The sequence below is a fragment of the Lingula anatina genome, chromosome 9 (assembly GCF_051362555.1).
Source record: "Lingula anatina isolate TDL-2025a chromosome 9, LinAna3.0, whole genome shotgun sequence".
In the NCBI taxonomy this organism is placed as follows: domain Eukaryota; kingdom Metazoa; phylum Brachiopoda; class Lingulata; order Lingulida; family Lingulidae; genus Lingula; species Lingula anatina.
Genome location: NC_141775.1, coordinates 18,318,977 through 18,337,159, shown reverse-complemented (window position 1 = coordinate 18,337,159; position 18,183 = coordinate 18,318,977). Strand labels below are relative to the sequence as shown.

General features: G+C 37.2%; 1 protein-coding gene across 1 annotated transcript; it reads left to right on the top strand.

Moving 5' to 3' along the window:
* The first annotated feature begins 9,901 nt into the window (after positions 1 to 9,901).
* On the top strand, positions 9,902 to 17,440 carry LOC147760054 (hydroxysteroid 11-beta-dehydrogenase 1-like protein). The gene is made up of 6 exons (XM_086996314.1): positions 9,902 to 10,163; positions 10,353 to 10,454; positions 11,061 to 11,274; positions 13,213 to 13,350; positions 16,901 to 17,028; positions 17,375 to 17,440. The coding sequence occupies exons 1-6, from the start codon at positions 10,035 to 10,037 to the stop codon at positions 17,438 to 17,440; spliced, it is 777 nt and encodes a 258-aa protein (XP_086852440.1). The 5' UTR covers positions 9,902 to 10,034.
* Positions 17,441 to 18,183: the final 743 nt, after the last annotated feature.

The following is an 18,183-nucleotide window of genomic DNA, read 5'->3' as shown; positions in this document are numbered from 1 at the left end:
TGTGTGAGAGAGAGAGCAGATAAACCTGGTAATCATTACTTTTATTTTTTAAGTTGTAGAATTATGGCAGCTGAATTCCACTTGAGCGAACAATTCTTCTCAATAAAATAAATAAATAATTAAATGAAATTAGTATTGCTAGTGGAAGAAGGGGTTGCAGACAACGTTAACTTAACGTACATATTTAGACGACGTTTGGAGATATGGCGTCCTTTCTTGGTTAATGCGAATATCAGCATTTTCTTCTTGCATGAACAGGGTTAAGTAAAATTCTTTACCATGGTCCACACGGACTTGGTCAAATATTCCGTAAATTTTAACGGCAGGCCTGTAATATAAAGTTCAATATTGCATTCATACCAAACATAAGCGTAACAATCACTTAAACGTAGGACAAAAGTCTCGTGATCAATTTTTGAAATACAATATTGAGACATTTGTAACGGAAACTGATAAGAGTGAGTTATCATCTTACCTTTAATATATAACACTACTTACTTGTAAACTTCTTCATAAATTGTCAAATTGTTTTTGACGGCCATGGTTGCGTGGGACACGATTTTTCCACTAAAGCCATCCCGCGCTAGTACATGGGTCACTCCAAACATGACCAGCTTTTCGTTCTGGTCTATATGCATTTTATGTCTGAAATAAGCCGCCTGATATGGTATTGGGTTTAGGTTTTTTGAGACCTGAAATATGAATCACAAAGCTAATGAGCACATCACGCTATTCATGTCATATGTTAATTGCAGTTTCAAGTTAGTGCCAATGAATGATAATATTTTTTCACTATATAGTGCGTGAAATGAATTGGAAATCTTTATTTTGCGTAACCGCTTATATTGATATGCAATATGAATCAGTCAGAATATTTTTAATCATGAGATGAACCTGTCGCCTTTGGTGATTCGGGTTTTCCTCTCTTAAGACTTTCCCGACTCGCGTCTCCCCTGCTTTGATGCCCTTTGACCGAAGATAACCGGTCATCATCTTACGCCCATAGGTAGTTCCTACCTTTAAATAAAACACGTTCGTCGCTATTATATCATTTAAAAAACAGCATGTTTTAAATAAACTTAAAATATGAATTAACGCTATGAAGGAGACTGATTGGCCAATATTAGCAGTGGGTAGAGGACCAGTGTGAGTTTGATTTTTCAGATGCAATAATTGAATTTTTGAATCGGCGTGGAATTCCCATGGGCGCAAAAAAAATAAGCAAGCACTAGTTATGCATCTCCGTTTCTGTTATGACTTAAAGGGAAACTTTATGTCAGCTCATTACATCTTTATAAGCTTTATAAGATAGAATTTGTCTGTACTTTTATAGCAGCAGCTCCGTTTTCAGCTGTCTAATTTCAGTTTGGGAAGGGTTTTATTGATATTGCAATATGCGCACAGCCAAATACCGTTTACAGATAGCTACTTACCTCCCCAATAGCTTTTGCGACTTCATTTGCCACGACCTCTGTGGGAGTTACATAAGACCTCCGAATATTGTACTTCGAACATATTGTCTTTATGCTCCTTACAGATGCGCCTCTCAAGACTCCGTATTGGGTCTTTAGAATGCTCGAAATTTCCTCATTTGTCTTGAAATTCTTAACTAAATCTCTAATAATATCTACAAAACCTTCAATGGCAGCCATTTTTCTGCCTATACTTCCGTTTTCTCCATTTCATCCCTTAAATGAAAATCAGAAAAACGGACTGACTTCCGTTTTTCCATTTCATCCCTAAAATGAAAATCAGAAAAACGAACTGACTTTCGTTTTTCCATTTGAATCGAAAACGGAAAAACTAGCACTTTTCGATTCTCTCATTTCTGCACAGACAGTGAAAAAAAGGTATTTTGTAATCTATTCCACCTTTTCATCATTGGAAAACACGAAAACGGTCGATATTTATATTTTCTAATACGTCAGGGATCGGTCGATCTTTTATTTTGCATTATCTGGAAAAAATGAAAAAACGAGGGCAATTTCCGTTTTTCCATTTTTCATTTTAAATGGAAAAACGAAAATTGAGCTTCATTTTCCATTACATTTGGGCCATTTCCATAAAATGAAAATGAAAAACGGCCGTTTTTTCATTTTCTGACGAAATGGAAATCACTTTGCCCCCCCATACACGGACCGTAGACGTATGACCCTTTTAAGCTCAAGGAAATAGAAGAAATGAAGAAAATAGGGATAAACATACATGTACTTAACAGCAAGTCACAATTAAAATATATTATGTTTACGTGTTTTCTTGTGTGTGTCGTTTTAAGGAATTATACATGTATTATGAATATGAGAACAGAATTACGAGTTGAAACAGCGTTGGAAGGAACAGATTTATGCACTACATGTACATGTATGTAAATAAACGTGCGTTATTTATTATTTACAACTTCAAGCATTTTCACATGATTATTTTGAAATGAATGTTTAATACAGATAACATGTTTCAGGGTGTCGACATTGGCTTATATTATTTATAAATGGGCAAAACAATCCGTATTATCATATACTGTAGGCCTACACATGTACCTGTTATATAACCGAGTATACTTGATAATAGTAATTAGTAGCCCCTCACTCTTTTGCAGCTGAAATATTCATCTAAGATCATAGATAATCTAATAATTGAAATTAATCAGATTAATTACACTTTATTAATCGATTTCGAATGAATAACATGCAGTGGTGGATGGGGGGGGGGCGTGTGAGGGGGGTCTTGACCCCCCTTTTGAATTCTGTAAAAAAAAAATCACACCAATGTTAAAATTAGAATTTTGAATAATAGTTCTAAAACGTACCAAATAGCACTGTTCGCCCTATAAGGGGGGGGGGGGGGCAGCTATGCATGTGCAGCCTGTCATTCCAAAAAAAAAAAAAACAAAAAAAAAAAAAAAAAAAAAAACAGATCCCCCTTCAAATAATCCTGGATCCACCCCTGACATGTATGGATTATTAGTAGTATCAATCCTATGTTGAGAAAATTGGGAGCAGTGTCACTTAATTTGTCCTTTTATTTATAATGGTAAACCTGTAAATTGCTTCTTGCCCCCAATTTGTGTCCCTGGCGAGAGAGAGTGTGTGTACTGTACGACAGACAACTTAATCGTTTTTGGAGTAAGCGTATCCGTAATGTCACCTTCTCTGCACAAAACTGTATGTGTGTGTGTGTAATTGTGAAAAATACTGAAAATAGCTGGAGAAGTCAATTGACCTTGTGACGTAAACTGTTGGTTTATTTTCGTAAGGTACCGTATGTATCACGCAAACCAAAATGTAACACAATTCGCACTGTTTGCTAAAACTCTCTCGAACCTTTCACTGGAAGCGCCCAGCTAAAAAAAAAATATTTGTCCCAGACGAATTACTGTTTCATAAGATTTCTCGAAGAGAACTTTGATGAGAATGGGCATAGTGGAATTGGGAGTGAGCTTTTTGAATTCGGAGTGAGGTTTGCGAATTCGGAGTGAGCTTTTTGAATTCGGAGTGAGCTTTTTGAAGTGAGCTTTTTGAATTCGGAGTGAGCTTTTTGAATTCGGAGTGAGGTTTACGAATTCGGAGTGAGCTTTTTGAATTCGGAGTGAGGTTTACGAATTCGGAGTGAGGTTTGCGAATTCGGAGTGAGCTTTTTGAATTCGGAGTGAGGTTTACGAATTCGGAGTGAGCTTTTTGAATTCGGAGTGAGGTTTACGAATTCGGAGTGAGGTTTGCGAATTCGGAGTGAGCTTTTTGAATTCGGAGTGAGGTTTACGAATTCGGAATGAAGTTTAAGTATTCGGTGTGAGGTTTAGAATTGGGAGTGTCGTTTGGAATTTGGAGTGCACTTGTGGGCCACCGCATAAAGCACATTTATATATAGGCCCTATTCATACAACAAATGATACGTGTTCAGATTAAAATGTCATATTAATCATTTATCAAATAACCACTATTTTAAAAATCAACTTATTATTTTTCCATATGTAGCTTCAGCACAACAATCACTACATTAATTTTAATCACACTATTATTTTTTTTAACTTACCAGTAATTTCATTATGCTTATCTTTAAGTATGTTTTCAACCCTTGCCACATCTTCTCTAGTCTCCATAGGAAATGCAAACTCGTCAGTTGAGACAATATTGTCATCAGGACTTCTGTTCTGTTTCAATCTTTGCTCTAACCTTGTAAGAACAATAATGTTATTCTTCAGCATAGCTTTTATCTGCAGGAGGGTGGTGAAGATGAAACGATCTCTGAAAACCATAACACGAATAATTTATCGGTAAAGAAATCTGATTGGAATTAATGAAAATACCTTAAAATGACTACCAAAACGCACAAAATGCACCATGTGCACTTCCTTATGGCTAGTCTTAATTTAATTAACACCGAATTGCCTTTTAAAAAACATGAAAAATCTTAATATGACAAATATGCATATGCCAGATATTGGTGGTCAGAACACAAAACAACTTGAATGTAAACTGTATTATTTCTTCAGATATTGGTCATTTATAAACGACCAATTTTTCCATATATTTTCTTATTCATCACCTTTCTACATGATCCGTAGGAATGGCTACTTCACCATCTTTATAATTTTTAGCTAACCTGAATAAAAAAATACTGTTAGTAGTAATTTATCTCAGCGAGAGTTATTTATTTATTTATTTTTACAAATTTAAGCAAGTCTCTTGAGAATTTTAGCAAGCCGGACCGCCTCGCTGCTGTGAATGCAGAGGAGACCGTGATGTGTAAATGTTTTGAAATAAATACTATTTCAAGAGAAGATCCCTGGCTTCATATATATATATATATATATATATATATATATATATATATATATATATATATATATATATATATATGTTAAAAGGTCAAAAAGCTCGCAGTCTTCAAACTAATTAAATTATTATCACTTAACAATGTCTCACAATTAAACAACTTCGGGAAATACCTACAATGTGCATCGGAGCTAAGATTAGCGTCAGTATAATGAATTATTGTTATTATTATTATTATTTGTATCAGTAGTAGTTTTTGTTGTTGTGGTAGTTCGTTGATGTGACTTTATATTGTCACTGTATTCCATTCTGATGAGCCGTTGGGGTCAAGGGTTTAATAAATTGAAATAAGAAATAAAGGTGGCGGCACAACTACCAAATTGAATGAGCAATTAGCCGCATCTGTCTCGTTGGAGTGCAGCGCAGTTTTCAAGTCATTGTAGGCCTACATATGTCAGACGTTTTGCCGATATTTTAATAATAATATTCCGCTAGGTGGGACCACATTACCCTAGGTTCTAGATTCCGGTATTGCCAGCTCGATCTTGATTTCATATATAGGCCTAACCCATAGTAGTAATACCAGGTACTAGTAAAAGCGACTCCACTACAAGGTAGGGATATTTAGCAAGCTATTTTTTACGTTGCTCTGACACTCAGGGTAGACCACATAAGAAAAAGGGCCAATGTTCACTGGTAATATTCCAAGGTTTATTTTAAGATGCATGCAAACTTTACTTTTTCCAATTGTTATCAATGTAATTCATAAATCTATTATGGGTCTTTTCCATTTTAATTGTTATCAAAATGAAATTTACGTAAATAAAAGCCACAGAAAACCCTTCATAACACATTGATTAACTACATTTTTATTTTTTAAAAATATATACACTTTGAAAATGTATACCTTTTAATTGACTCGATCTTTTCAAGTGGCAAAAATACCAAACTTTCAAATACAAAAGACGAATCTTATAATCAATTTTTTTCATACCTATATCTCATAGGGCTATAGTAGGCCTAGGTGGAGCTTTCGCGATTTGTTTCTTCCACTCAATAACAATGTACTAATTTCCAGAATTTATTTTTTAAAAAGCTGTTTTATAAATCAACATTTTTCCTACATGTAGGCCTACATTGAAAAGATCTGGCAATCAGTGTATTTAAATATTATTAGGCTTACCTATTTTGCATGAAATATAGTGAAATCAAAGCCCAGTGGCAGCAGTCAGGCGGAGTAGAGTGATCGACGCAGACGTCACGTGCAGCCGTCGCGTGCAGTAAGTCTACGTCACGTAAATTTTATAGGCCAATGAAATGCTAGGAAATTGCGCACTCCCAAATGAGTGAACAAAGGTAAAAAAACACTTCCGCCGAAGTGAGGTGACGTTATTACAATACGCATACGCGTATTTGAAAAAAAAAGCTACACTTAACACTTACGATGAGAAAATCGCGAATGGGTCACCAGTGGACCGGTCACCAGCTACATTACCAACGGCAATCTGCCACCAGCTAACCACGAGCAGTAGACCCTACACCAGTGGTCCACCAGTGGCTGTTTGCTGTTTATAGCCGCAGGTGACCCACTGGTGGCATGTTATCTGGCAGGCGGGTTACTTGTCGATACGTCCCCGCACCGATACTCCCCCGCACCGGTAGGCCTATATCCCCACAATTACAGATATAGGCCTACTGAGGGGATGTACCGTTGCGGGGATCTATCGGTGTGGAGTCGCATCGATGCGCATTAGGCCTATACAAAAAATTACTAAGGGGGATTATCGGTGCGGGGGAGTATCTACATGACCGCTGGAGGCTGACCTGGGGTGCATTTGACCACGTGAGGGTGTTAGATGAGTTGAGAGGAGATTACGTTCGTGCTTGTTTTGTGCTTGTTTGTTTTGTTCTTCAAGTCCGACCTGAGTCCGATGTCCATTTTTTTACACCACAGCCAGGTCAAGTTCACCAAAAATTCCAGCAAAATTTCGGCCCGCCTCTCTCTCTCTTATCTTATATGTGGAAATATGGAGATATTGTAGTGGGCTATTTAACAGATACATGTACGTCGAGGAGACACACTTTTTACAAATTTTTGTAAAAGCAAAAAAAAAAAGTATCAAAAATATTAATGTAACAGATGTCCTGACCTGTAGTGTCCTTTTCTCCCAAATGTATACCACACGGCTGGAGAGTTTATTTTTGAAAGCGGAGGTAGGAGTTATAAGGCAAAATACACACACGTTTTCTCTTTCTTTCTCTCTCTCTCTCTCTCTCTCTCTGATCATTCAATAGCTTTTCGGCTTTAGTTCCTTAACTCATTTTTTCTTTTCTATATAAGATTATATGATTTAAAAAAGAAAAGAAAAGTCGGGATATATTTAACAGATAGGTCTAGGAGACAGTATTTTTACAAATCTTTGTAAGAATGAAAAAGGACAGTATCAAAATATTAACGCAAAAGATGTCTTGGCCTGCTGTGCCGTTTTCTCCTAAATGTAGCTGATTCCAGATGGGTGAAGAGATCATTATTTCCACTTGTTACTGTAGATTACGTATATAACGTAATTAAGAAACGTATAATTACATTTATGCTTGTATGCCTGATATCACATAAGTGTGATAATAGGTCTAGATATATATTACATGCATGTATAACACAAGTAGTTTAGAGGGCCTACAAAATGTGCTGAAACAATTTAGTGCTCAATAAATTATTATCATTATTATTATCATTAGGCCTATATAGAAAGCGAAGGCAGGAGTTGACAGGGATTCATGCCCCCCTTTCCCGCGGATCCAGGATTCATTGAAACTGTGTAGGTAAAAAGAAAAAATAGAAATATATCGCATAATCCATAAAAAATACAATTGTAAACCCTGACGAAGGTGGTTTTTTCATCTTTGCACCGAAAACACAATGTCCTCTAAAAACTACTCTCTGCGCCATCTATTAACAACTGGGGCCGTATTCTCGAAAGGTTGTAACTTACAAATTCTTGTAACTTTTCACGTAAGTCCGATCGTTCTTGTCAGTTGGTATTCTCGAAGTTTTGTAAGTTACAAACTCTTGTAAATATGCACGTAAATTTACAACTGCCTCCGACTTGTTGTAAGTCGCTACGAAAAGATGTACGCATGCATGCGTATTCGGGGAGAGAATGTAGTCTGCGGGATTTTTATGCTCGTGTTAATTGTTGGATATTTTTGACAGCAAGTAAAATGATTAAACCATGGATGTATTGTTATCAGCGAGAAGGGTTAGCCTTTCGGATATTTCATGTTAGTTGCCTAAAGTTAACGATTTAGATGAGAATAATTCGTTTAGATCGCGTTTCGTCGATCGCGCAATGGCAACATTGCAGTTTGGTAGGGTGACGAATTTTTAAATTAAAACGAAAACTTGTATTTTTTAAAGAACGCGAAAGAACTATTCCTTACGAAAGGGGGTGGGCATGAAAAAAGCAAGAACATATTTGGGTTAAACAATAGTGGCGACGTGACTTTTGAAAAGAAAACTCTTCTTGCTTTTGTCATCTTTATGTGTGCAGTAGGCCTATGACATATGCATGCCTCCATGCAGGATTAGCTATTGACTCCTTTCAAGTTTGATCTGTGGCGTAGCTGGTAAAGGATAGAGAACTATGACCATCCCCGCCTGAACATCATTTTAAAGACTTTAAAACTGAAGAGAAAGGAATAAACTTGTGAAACTATAATACCGATGTCATCAGGCACCATTCCAAAGAATCTAAATCAATCTAAATAGTAAAGTTTAATATTCTAAAGCAAAATTTGAAAAGAAAGGAATACTTTAAGATAATGACCAGTAATAATTTTGTTGTCAAATCGATCACTTATTCTAAACCATCGGCTTTTTTCTCGTGACTTCTCGATTGCAGGGCCAGGTCGTTGCTGTAACGGACTGTTTTTTCCTGCACCCGTGCACGCCAACGACAGCACTGTGCCTGACCCACCCGCCCACCTAATATACGTTTTACTTCTAAATGCAATTTTCAGAAAAAAAAATCTATAAAAAATACTGCATAAAATCCCGCGAACAGAGTTCAGTAAGTGGCGAAAGAGACACAGCCATGTCTTTTTCGGCTCTCAAAGCTCTGTAGTAAAAGATGAACTCGGCATATAGGCCTTGTCGTTTTCGCATGTAAAGGGGCGTCTAAAAGACGCACGCGTAGGCTGCTATGGGCCATGGGGATTTTCACTCAATTGCAATTAACTTAAGTGGCTTAAATGTCTGTCACGCCTACTGAAGCTGATAGGGGGTAATTAACTATCGTTTAGAAGCTTTGGAGGGGTCCCAGACATCTAAGCCGTTTAAGCTGTAAGCAATTTAGCGAGAAACCCCGTGGAAATGGATCGATCCTGTTAGATCAGTCTAGGTATGGGAACCCAGTCTTATATGTACTGACCTGGCCAAAGCAGGGATGCTAATGCAGACCTTATGTACTGGTATTACACTTAATGCTGCCAGCAGTGTGTGCAGTGGGGGCATTAAAAGGTCAGTGGGGTTTGCAGAGGTCGTCGCGTCTCAGAAATAAAAAAAAAAATTCAGTATGGGTTCCAAGACAAAAACCCTGGTTGCTGTGCTCCTCACTGTGACTGCCGTCTACATCGCCAGCCTCTACGTGGATGATTTCGATCCCGGTGAGCATGAACGGTCTTTGCCGATCTCTATCTAAGTCTGATGTGCTACATGTTCGTATAGTCTACTGTACTCAACGGGACTGACACTTGTGATCAGTATGTGAGTAAACGATTAAAGACTTAGGGCAGACCAACTTAGTTTGGTGAGGCTGAAAATACGCCAGTCGATCATATTTTTGTGTACCACTCTCTCTTTCTCTCCTTAAGTATGAAATCCATGCGTTAGCATTCCATTTTAATGGCCTACGTGTTGGCTGTAACCTGCTAACACAACCATTGGATATCAGTATCCAAAAAGAAGAGAGATAACGCATGGATTTCGTGCTATTTCTCTCCTAGTCTCCAAAATAATATTTACGACGTCTGCCCAAGATAAAGCCACATAGAACTTTGTTATGGCATATGATTTTTTTAATATCTACATGTATGAAATTGCCATAACCACAATATCTACGTTGTCTGCGTAAGATAAAGCCACATATTTGTCATTACATATGGATTAAATCAGGCCTACCGGTGTGTTATTAAATTGCCAAATTTATAACAGAAATCAAAATGATAATAGGCTGATATAAGCATATCGGTTTTATCACAGCCATGGTGAGAGGCAAGAGAGTGCTCATTACCGGGGCGTCCTCTGGAATTGGAGAACAGGTGGCGTACCATTTCGCCAAGATGGGAGCAAATCTTGTTTTAACGGCGCGCAGAGAAAACCTCTTAAAAAAGGTCAGTTGCCGGTAATAAATTAAGAGAAGTGAGGGAGGGTCAACCTTCAAATAACAGCTTCGAACTTCGTGACTTAGACAATATGCTTTATTAACGATTTTATTTTCCTTTACAAAAGCTGCTCTATAATTTAGCTATTTGAACAATCAGTTGAGTGTCAGTTGCATCTTTCCATAATAACGATTTCAGGTCATCGCAGAGTGTAAAAAGTTATCTCCGGCACCTGAGTCTAACCATATGTACACAGTAGCTGATCTGGGAGACATGGAGGAGACAGCTAGAGTTATAAAGGTATACAGTACACACGCACACACACCAACACACAGACATTGATCTGGGAGACATGGAGGAGACAGCTAGGGTTATCAAGGTACAGAGCACACACACACACAGAAGGATTTTCCACAGAAGGATTTTCCACAGAAGGACGCTAAGATCTACCCTAGGGTCTAGATTTCAGTTTTGCCAGCTCGATCTTGATTTCATATATAACCCATATCAGCAAAACTGGCTTCACAGTGACGCTGACACTCAGGGTAAATAAGATCGGGGACCCAGCTAAACTTTTGGCATTATCAATTTCGGCAGTCATCATGGGTAGAGGGGTTACAGTATATGGGTCCTGAACAATGTGAACGTTGTGAATTACGTACAGTATTGTCAAATATACAAGATGTCTGAATAATGAGCAATTGGATGCCAAGTTTAGCTTTTTATCATTAGTATAATATTCATGGAAACAGGCGTGACGACCTTTGTGACCTAAATGAAAGCAATTTTAAACGAACAGTGAAAACAGTATAGCAGTTAAAGTGTGCACAACTGCAAAATGTCTCTAGAATTGCAAAAAACGATTGGTTAAATATTATAAAAACGTTGTTTTTTTCATAAACCAAGTTTACGGAAAACAAACTCGGCGGGCTGGACATACTGATTTTGAACCATGCTATATCGCCTAACGTCCAGCCGTGGCTGGGGACAGGGGATAACTTCACGAGACTGACCACCAGTATGGACGTTAACTTCCGGTCATATGTTCATCTGGCGTCCCATGCACTACCTCTTTTGACCAATAGTCGTGGTCACATTTCTGTGGTCTCCTCTACTGCGGGTGGGTATATCGTCTGCCTGTCAATCACTTGAAATAAAACGTCTCAAATAAGAAGAAGATGAAAAAAAAAATTACCGTTTGTTCAGTATCGAACAACACTCTTGCAGAAGACCTTTTCTGACAGGTTGAGTGTTTTGATTTAATATTGGAATCATTTGAAATAATCACTCTTCTTAGTTTTATGGTATATACAAGATTGGTCAAAAGGTTGTCCCACCCCCAGTTTCATGTGCTTTTATTTATAAATGATCACATCACAGGAGTTAATTGCTATAAATGGTGATTTTCATTCCAGATAGTATAACTAACATGATTCATGGCACAGAAAATACAAACTATATACCCATATTTAATACCATTAAATACCATTTATTCACATTTATTACATGTACCCCCTCAAATCCTATGTTCCACTGTCATTTCCACGGAGGCAAAGAAATGTCCATTAAATTGAATTAACACCACCAAATGTCACCAAATTTACACACATTTAGCATTAAGGTGTTCTTGTTAAAGGTCACTTGTCTATTAGCGTGTGTGTTTACCTCGTTCTGTAATTATCTCCTGTAGACGGCGCCATTACCTTCAAGTGGGATATTGCCCCATGTTTCCTAAAAAACTTGACGGAATTGGTCCGGACTGTTTGGAGTTTGGTTCTCCTCTGGATTGCACACTTCAATTCATGCCACGTGTGCTCAATAGGTTTATTATCTGGATTCAGAGATGGTGTCTCCAGCCTCAGAACATTGGGTTTCTGCAACAAATCACTCACCACATGAGAACTGTGTGCAAGTGTGCTGTCATGATGATGCCTGAATCACCCCCGAAGTCCCCTCTTGCAGATGGAATGAGGTATCAGTTAAGAATGCTAGGTTCAGTGATCCCAGAACTACCAAAGCTTGGTCAACCATCACTAGAAACAATTGGTTTTGCTGAAGAATCAAGGTATTTCATGAATGATTTCGATGGTCAAACTAGGGTCTGTACACATGTTGCAGAATGCCTTTTGATAGGTTTGTGCAGGATGATATAGCCTGAGGTGTCAGGTCAGTCCACGTTTGGAGAGAATTCCAAGCCCATGGTTTAAGAGCATTGTTCTTTCCGGAAAAGAACGATACTGGGGCAATTCACTGAATTCATTTCATTTGCAAGAGGTGACTCCAGGGATACTGTGGGCGTCATCGTGGAGATGCACTTGCTCACAACTCTCGTCTGATGAGTGATTTGTTGCAGAAACCCAATGGAGCAACCATCTTTGAGCCATGTTATTAACCTTGCTAAACATCTGTGACGTGGTTTGAAGTGTGCAGTGCAAAGGAAAACGTAACTCTTAATAAATCTGGACCAACTCTTCCAAGCTCTTTCGGAAGAATGGGACAATATCCCCAAAAAAGGATTGTTACCCTTGTTGAAGGCGGGCTGCGCCACCTACAGGAGGTAATTACAGTACGCGGTTAACATGAACGCTATTAGACACATAGCACGCACTCATGCTAAATGTGTGTAAATTTGGTGAAATTTGGTGAAATTTCAATTTAATGGACATTTCTTAACCTCTGTGAAAATCACAGTGAAACGTCAGATTTGAGGGGGTACACGTAATAACTGTGAATAAATGGTATTAAATGTTGATATCTTCACCGCTAGTTTGTATTTTCTTTACCACTAATCATGTTAGTTATGGTATCTGGAATGAAAAACACAATTTATGGCAATTAACTCCTGTGATGTGATCATTTATAAATAAAAGCACATGAAACCGGGGGTGGGACAACCTTTTTGACCAATGTTGTATTTCTTCTAGACCAGTGTGCGTATTTCATAGCAGTAAACATCATAAGACTTGAACCGTTTCCATTAGATGACTGTATATATAATAATAATAAGTAATAAGCCACTACAGCGTATGTACAAATTCAGACCACGCTGTTATTTCAGGAGTTACCGCCACTCCATATACAGCCGTGTACACCGCCACTAAGTACGCTCTCCAGGGGTTCTTTGGCGTCCTCAGGCAGGAACTGGCTCTCTATAACTCTGGAATGTCTGTCACCTTGTGTATGGTAGGAGCTACACGTAAGTACAAGAACTGGCTCTCTATAACTCTGGGGTGTCTGTTACCTTGTGTATGGTAGGCGATACACGTAAGTACAGGAACTGGCTCTCTATAACTCTGGGGTGTCTGTTACCTTGTGTATGGTTGGCGATACACGTAAGTACAAGTAAATTTATGTAATTTTTGATAGTCCAGCGTGATTTGTATTTGTTAATGTTATCGTATTTATTATTGTAAATTTCATTCCACACGTACAAAGTGCCTATTTACCAGTGCTTGCATGTGATTGGAATGCTGATGGTACCAAAGAATGTTGATAAAAATTATAATAATGACACTAATTTTATTTTATTGCTAAATTTCCAGTTTGTTTTGAAGTTGTACAAAATATGCAGATAGAATTACAATATAATATACGTAATAATAAAATACTTAATGTTTCCTACTGGAGCTTTGAAACTACTGAACGTAGAACAAAACTAGAGGATCAGAGAGGCGATACCGCCTCCGAATATTGTACCACCAGCTGGAGTAAGCGCATTCCTATAGACCCCCAAATATGCAAAATAAGGGACACAGCCACCAGTCTTGTGCTTGACAAGCTGTAAAATGCAATCAACAAGAATTTTCAAAATATGCAAAAAATATATATAACTAAAAATGGTACAATCAAGGTTTGGTTCATCGTAAGGTATGTCAAAGGTCAATTTCAAGGTCACAGTACGATTGCCAGTATATGACTTCCTATTCACCTTCAATAGTAACTATGGACCTGTCTCTGCCAGTTTTGGAGATAAAAGGGAAGCAAAATTTGCAAAGTTCAGTTCATGGTGAAAAGTAGGTCAAAGGTCAATTTCAAGGTCACAGTAAGATTGCCAGTATATGACTTCCTATTCAACTTCTATGGACCTATCTCTGCCAGTTTTGGAGATATAAAGGACTAAATGTTATAATTTTGGAGTTACCATAATATGCCATAAATTTCCTACAGAAAAAATTAATTAAAAGAAAGAAAAGGTCATTTTGATCAAAATTCTTGAAATGGGACGTGCTCAGAAGTTCCAGATGTTCAAATTTGATGAAATAATGTCATTTTTGACCACACGTTGTCTGCTTTGCCAAGCCTTATGCTTTATATTTCCGGAGTTCAAAATTTATTATCCATTACCGTACTGCACATTTTGCTTTCACCACCAATATGTACTTTCGGATACAGTGTAACTTTGGAGATAAAAGGGAAGCAAAATTTGCAAAGTTCAATTCATGATGAAAAGTAGGTCAAAGGTCAATTTCAAGGTCACAGTAAGATTGCCAGTATATGACTTTCTATTCAACTTCAATAGTAACTATGGACCTATCTCTGCCAGTTTTGGAGATAAATGAGAAGCAAAATTTACAAAAGTTAGTTCATGGTGAAATGTAGGTCAAAGGTCAATTTTAAGATCACATTTAGATTGCCAGTATATGACTTCCTATTCAAGTTCAATAGAAACTATGGACCTATCTCTGCCAGTTTTGGAGATAAAAGAGAAGCAAAATTTGCAAAGTTCAATTCATGGTGAAAAGTAGGTCAAAGGTCAATTTTAAGATCACATTTAGATTGCCAGTATATGACTTCCTATTCAAGTTCAATAGAAACTATGGACCTATCTTTGCCAGTTTTGGAGATAAAAGAGAAGCAAAATTTGCAAAAGTTCAATTCATGGTGAAAAGTAGGTCAAAGGTCAATATCAAGGTCACATTTAGATTGCCAGTATATGACTTCCTATTCAAGTTCAATAGTAACTATGGACCTATCTCTGCCAGTTTTGGAGATAAAAGGGTAGCAAAATTTGCAAAGTTCAATTCATGGTGAAAAGTAGGTCAAAGGTCAATTTCAAGGTCACAGTAAGATTGCCAGTATATGACTTCCTATTCAACTTCAATAGTAACTATGGACCTATCTCTGCCAGTTTTGGAGATATAAGGGACTAAATGTTATAATTTTGGAGTTACCATAATATGCCATAAATTTCGTACACAAAAAATTAATTAAAATAAAGAAAATGTCATTTTGATCAAAATTCTTGAAATGGGAGCTGATCTGAAGTTCCAGATGTTCAAATTTGATGAAATAATGTCATTTTTGACCACAAGTTGTCTGCTTTGCCAAGCCTGATGTTTTATTTTTCCGGAGTTCAAAATTTATTATCCATTACCGTACTGCACATTTTGCTTTCACCACCAATATGTACTTTTTGATACAGCGTAACTCGAAAACCGTATGGAATACAAAAAAAAACGGAGATCACCTTCAGTGTTGGGCTTTCCATGCTCTACAAAACGCAAAAAAGAATGGGTCTCTAGCATTAACGGTTCCTGAATTAGAGATAGTTTTCATTTTCGGTATCTTATGGCCGCTACTACCGTGAAAATGCAACGAATGACCCCAAATTCACGGAGATGAAAGGTGACCTGAAGGGTAACACTTGCCAATAATATTATTGGTTAAGTCTGTGTGGTGTCTGAATAACAGCGCAAATAATTTTTTTTCGTAAAAAATTTCGTTTTTTTTGAAAATTTTGGCCTGTTTGACCTTGAAATAAGGGTCAAAGGTCAAATCCAAGGGTATATTTGAAATCTCCACATATAACTTTTGGAAAGCCGTCTGTAGAAATTTTTCCCATAATTCCTTCCGTAGGGTAGATAATTAGCATTTAATTTTGCCATTTTTGGACAAGGGTGCATTGCAATGAGTGTCACACCTAGACCCCAATACCGACAAAGCCCAAATTTTACGTGGAACGAGTTGAGATTATAGGTGACCTAAATCCAAGAGGTGGGTATGGAGGCCCTTACCGTCTAGGAGGAGAAGCGGTAACGGTAACATGGCGGCGGAGCCGGCGGAACGGACCTGACGGGACTAAAACCATGTGTACCGCCAGCGCTAACGCTGGTGGTACAATAAGTTACGTTCCACGATTGAAAGGTGCATATGGAATGAAGGAGTGAAGAAGTCTTTTAGTCTTAAATTCTGGCACATTTTGCCATAAAAGCTAACCAAATGCCAGCATATAGTTTTTAGTAGTATAACTAAGAGAAAAACCAAAAGGCACTTTTTAGTTTTACCCGAAAAATGATATTTGAATGGATTTTCTGCAAGAGTTGTATGCTGTATATCAATGTGGCAGAAAACTAGGTCACGAAAGTAGGTAAAATTTCTGACCAAAAATTTAAAGAAAGCAGTCTAAAGCTGTTTTATGGCAGAACGAGTGATTTATTCAGTTTATCCCTTGACATGTTGATTTTTGTTTAGCCGTATAAGAAACTATTTGAAGTGGTTTACATGTGTTACTGGGAATCCACACTCCACCGATGCTTGGTTCATATGTACCGGCCTTTATAATTACGTCTATCATGTGAATTTGAGATGAAAGAGGTTGTATTTTCACCTATTCAGTGCCCTCTTCCAGTAATCCTAATTTCCAACTTTAATCCATTATTTTTTATTTCAAAATAATAAGTAGTTACAACTAAATATTTCCTTGGTCTTTCTACCTACGTTTCATAAATCCGACCTTATCTTTTCAGGGACGGAGAGAGCGGTGAAATCATTCGTAGGCATGTTTGGCAGTGACTGGCACAACTCCATACAGCCAGTACAATCAGAACTTGTTGCCTTGGAGATCACCAAGGCAACTGTTACTAGGCAATATGAAGTATACACTAGCACAGATATACCATCCAAAATATTTATATCTTTAAGGTTACTTTTTCCAAATTTTGCTGATAAATTGATGCTTAAAAGCTTTTCAGTCTTGTAAATATCACCCTAGCTTATACCTTAGAACTACAAAAGTTTATACGGAATCGTTTTTCAATTGCAAATGGAAAGTAATGTTTTAAGGATCTTACCAGTAGTGGTCATTTTCATCCAACTTCTTTACAGAATATATGTACAACTTTGTCTACTGTCAATCAAGACAGACAATAGCTTGTATTTCAAGAAAAATATATTTATTTTTCATTAATTGCAAAGGTCAACAGTTGTGTCTCAAATCTCAGCATTACAGAGAAGACAGAATTGTTGATAAACTTCCTGGTATGATGCCAGCTAAATCACTGCACTGAAGTCTGTAGTTAATACTGCTGTTCGTTATTATTAAATACACCTTGCATAACACTAATATATACGCATATCAGGCTTGGATTAACTTCATTCTGTATAAACAATAACATATGCACATAATTGATGCATAAACAATATAAATTTTGATCAACCAATGCTCAAGTTTGTAAGCATATTATATGAGGCCCACCATGCTAATGAAATTTTTCTGACTGAATAGTAAAAAGTACAAAATCCCGCAACAACCAAGTGATATTCTGGCCCAATACTACATACTGTATGTAAGACTAGAATATCTGAAAAAGATGACTTCATTTTTTACATATCATGGCTCCAACTTTATACATAAGGCTATCAAGACGCACAGAGATGCTTTGTAGTTTTAAGAAATCTTATGCTGCACAACGTTTCTTATACTGTTACACACCCACAAATGATCACACACATACACACACCCTTATACTTTATAAGATAGAGATAATATATGTTTGTTGGCCACAGCTGTTCAGTAAATCAAAAGTATTAAATTGACATTCTAAAGAAGAGAGAGGAATTCTATTTATGTGGACAAACACTGTACACCACAGCGTATAAAAACAGTTCTGTCTATTTTAATAGAACAACCTATTTTAATTCTATTTATGAGGACAAACACTGTACACCACAGTGTATAAAAACAGTTCAGTCTATTTTAATAGAACAACCTATTTTAAAACAACTTGGCTCCTTGCACTTGACAGCATAG